At 40.1% G+C, this 1938-nt stretch overlaps 1 protein-coding gene across 5 annotated transcripts in view; it reads left to right on the top strand.

Annotated features, from left to right (window-relative positions):
• The window catches only part of LOC106524105 (discs large homolog 1-like protein), a gene marked incomplete in the record, with an annotated part of 158795 nt that overhangs the window by 99945 nt on the left and 56912 nt on the right, over nt 1-1938 (top strand). For all 5 annotated transcript variants that reach the window (XM_014017766.1, XM_014017765.1, XM_014017769.1 and 2 more), the window contains 3 exon segments: nt 326-495; nt 1009-1145; nt 1306-1450. In XM_014017766.1, coding sequence (XP_013873220.1) covers nt 326-495; nt 1009-1145; nt 1306-1450 — 452 coding nt within the window.

Here is a 1938-nt window from a genome sequence, read left to right as displayed (position 1 = left end):
GATAATCTGTGAAACAGATCTGGTTCAGCTGCTGTTTATTAGTTTCTGGAGGCTGTGAGCTGTTGTCCTGTTTTGACGCCATTTCTGCTCCTCCATGCTGTCACAGATGCTACCAGTGGACGGGCGGGGCTCAGTCTAGTGATCTTATTCAAGTCTATGTTTGAGACACACCTCAGAAAAGGGGCAAAAGAGGGGCTTGTGGAGTTACAATAAGGATCAAAGCAATGCAGTTCCACTTTAAATAGACCCCAGCTAAATGACTTGAATGTGAAAAAGAATTTAAAGCATGAATGTCTCCTTTAATGGAAGTAATCTCACTGTGCAGGGTGAACGACTGTATAGTTCGGGTGAACGACACCGACGTCAGGGAGGTGACTCACAGCGGGGCTGTGGAGGCGCTGAAGGAGGCAGGAGGACTGGTCCGGCTGTGTGTACGACGCAGACGCAGCCTCACCGAGAGGGTCATGGATATTAAACTGGTCAAAGGGCCCAAAGGTGAGGCAACACAGCAAGAGGAAGGAAAACTGAAGCAAGATTGTTACAAAAACAACAGATACTGTTCGTTGTGGCTTTGTTTATGGATTAGCATTTATGAATGAAATAATGTTAACTACTTTCATTGCAATTTTTAAAGTTTGTTAGAAAAAAAACTAAATCCAACACTTTAAGATTTTCAAAATTGGGCAAGTTACTTTACAAATGCAACAGTTGCGCCTCATTTTGACAGTCTAAAGTTCCACTTTCAGGGGGGCAAAAATTGTGGATAAAAACCTCTAAAACCTATGAAAATTGCTTTGCTGACTGACAAACTTAGATTTAACAAAAGGCTAAAGAATTTACTCCATCGCTGGAAACTTTTGTCCCAAGGAAACAAAAAATCATTATGCTTAAAAAGCTGTTATTTATCTTCTACAACCAATAAAAAGGGTGGGAAAATGTAATTTAATGTAATGTAACTATCTTGTTGAAGTTTTATCAAAACTCTGTCCTGCTGCGTTATTGTCTCAGGTTTAGGATTCAGTATAGCAGGAGGAGTTGGAAACCAACACGTTCCCGGTGACAACAGCATCTATGTGACAAAAATCATCGAGGGGGGAGCGGCACACAAAGATGGACGGTTACAAATCGGGGATAAACTTGTTGCTGTAAGAAATATCTTCTTTACTCTGTCATTTTAAAACCCGATATGTCCCACAATACTGTTTTATACAGAGTCTACATTAGTGCTAATGATCCTGATGGAATAACTACAAAATATGGTATTTAATTAAGCTTAAGCTTACTTTTATTTGTCTTTATTTCCAGGTAAACGGCTCCTGTTTGGATGAGGTAACTCACGAGGAGGCAGTAGCTGCGCTGAAGTCCACTCCTGATGTTGTGTACCTCCGTGTGGCCAAACACAGCGCCATTTTCATCAATGAAAACTTCCCCCCACCTGATGTCACGAACTGTGGGTATCAAACTGTCATTTCTCTGATTTTCAACACACTAATGGATGACTCATAGTTTTAAAGGGATCCCCGATTAGTTGTAACATTAGACTTTATTTGATAAACATATGTTTTACCTGTAAAATAAAGACTGTAAAAATACTGTAGGCTGTTTAGTTTTTATAATTTTTAAATTAAAAGTTTAAAAATATATTACACGGATGGGGCCATTTTATTTACATGCAAAGCATTCTGGGTAAATGATGACGTGGATAGGTCCTTGGTGCTAGGCTGCTAGCGAGCTATATCCTCCCTGAAGGTTAATCTTGGACAATATCTGATGATTGACTCTTTTAAATGAAACCAGAGAGCGTTGACAGAGAGGAGAAGGTAGAAATGACTCAGCCTGGAACTAAAAATATGGATGGAGGACAACAGAGCTGCTTCATGGAAGAAGAACCTCAGCCTAGCCTTTTAACTTTAGCATTAGCCCCAACGCTATCACCTA

The sequence above is a fragment of the Austrofundulus limnaeus genome, unplaced genomic scaffold (assembly GCF_001266775.1).
Source record: "Austrofundulus limnaeus strain Quisiro unplaced genomic scaffold, Austrofundulus_limnaeus-1.0 Scaffold176, whole genome shotgun sequence".
NCBI classification, from domain to species: domain Eukaryota; kingdom Metazoa; phylum Chordata; class Actinopteri; order Cyprinodontiformes; family Rivulidae; genus Austrofundulus; species Austrofundulus limnaeus.
The sequence above is the reverse complement of the archived record's forward strand: the minus strand, read 5'-3'. Positions and strand labels throughout refer to the sequence as shown.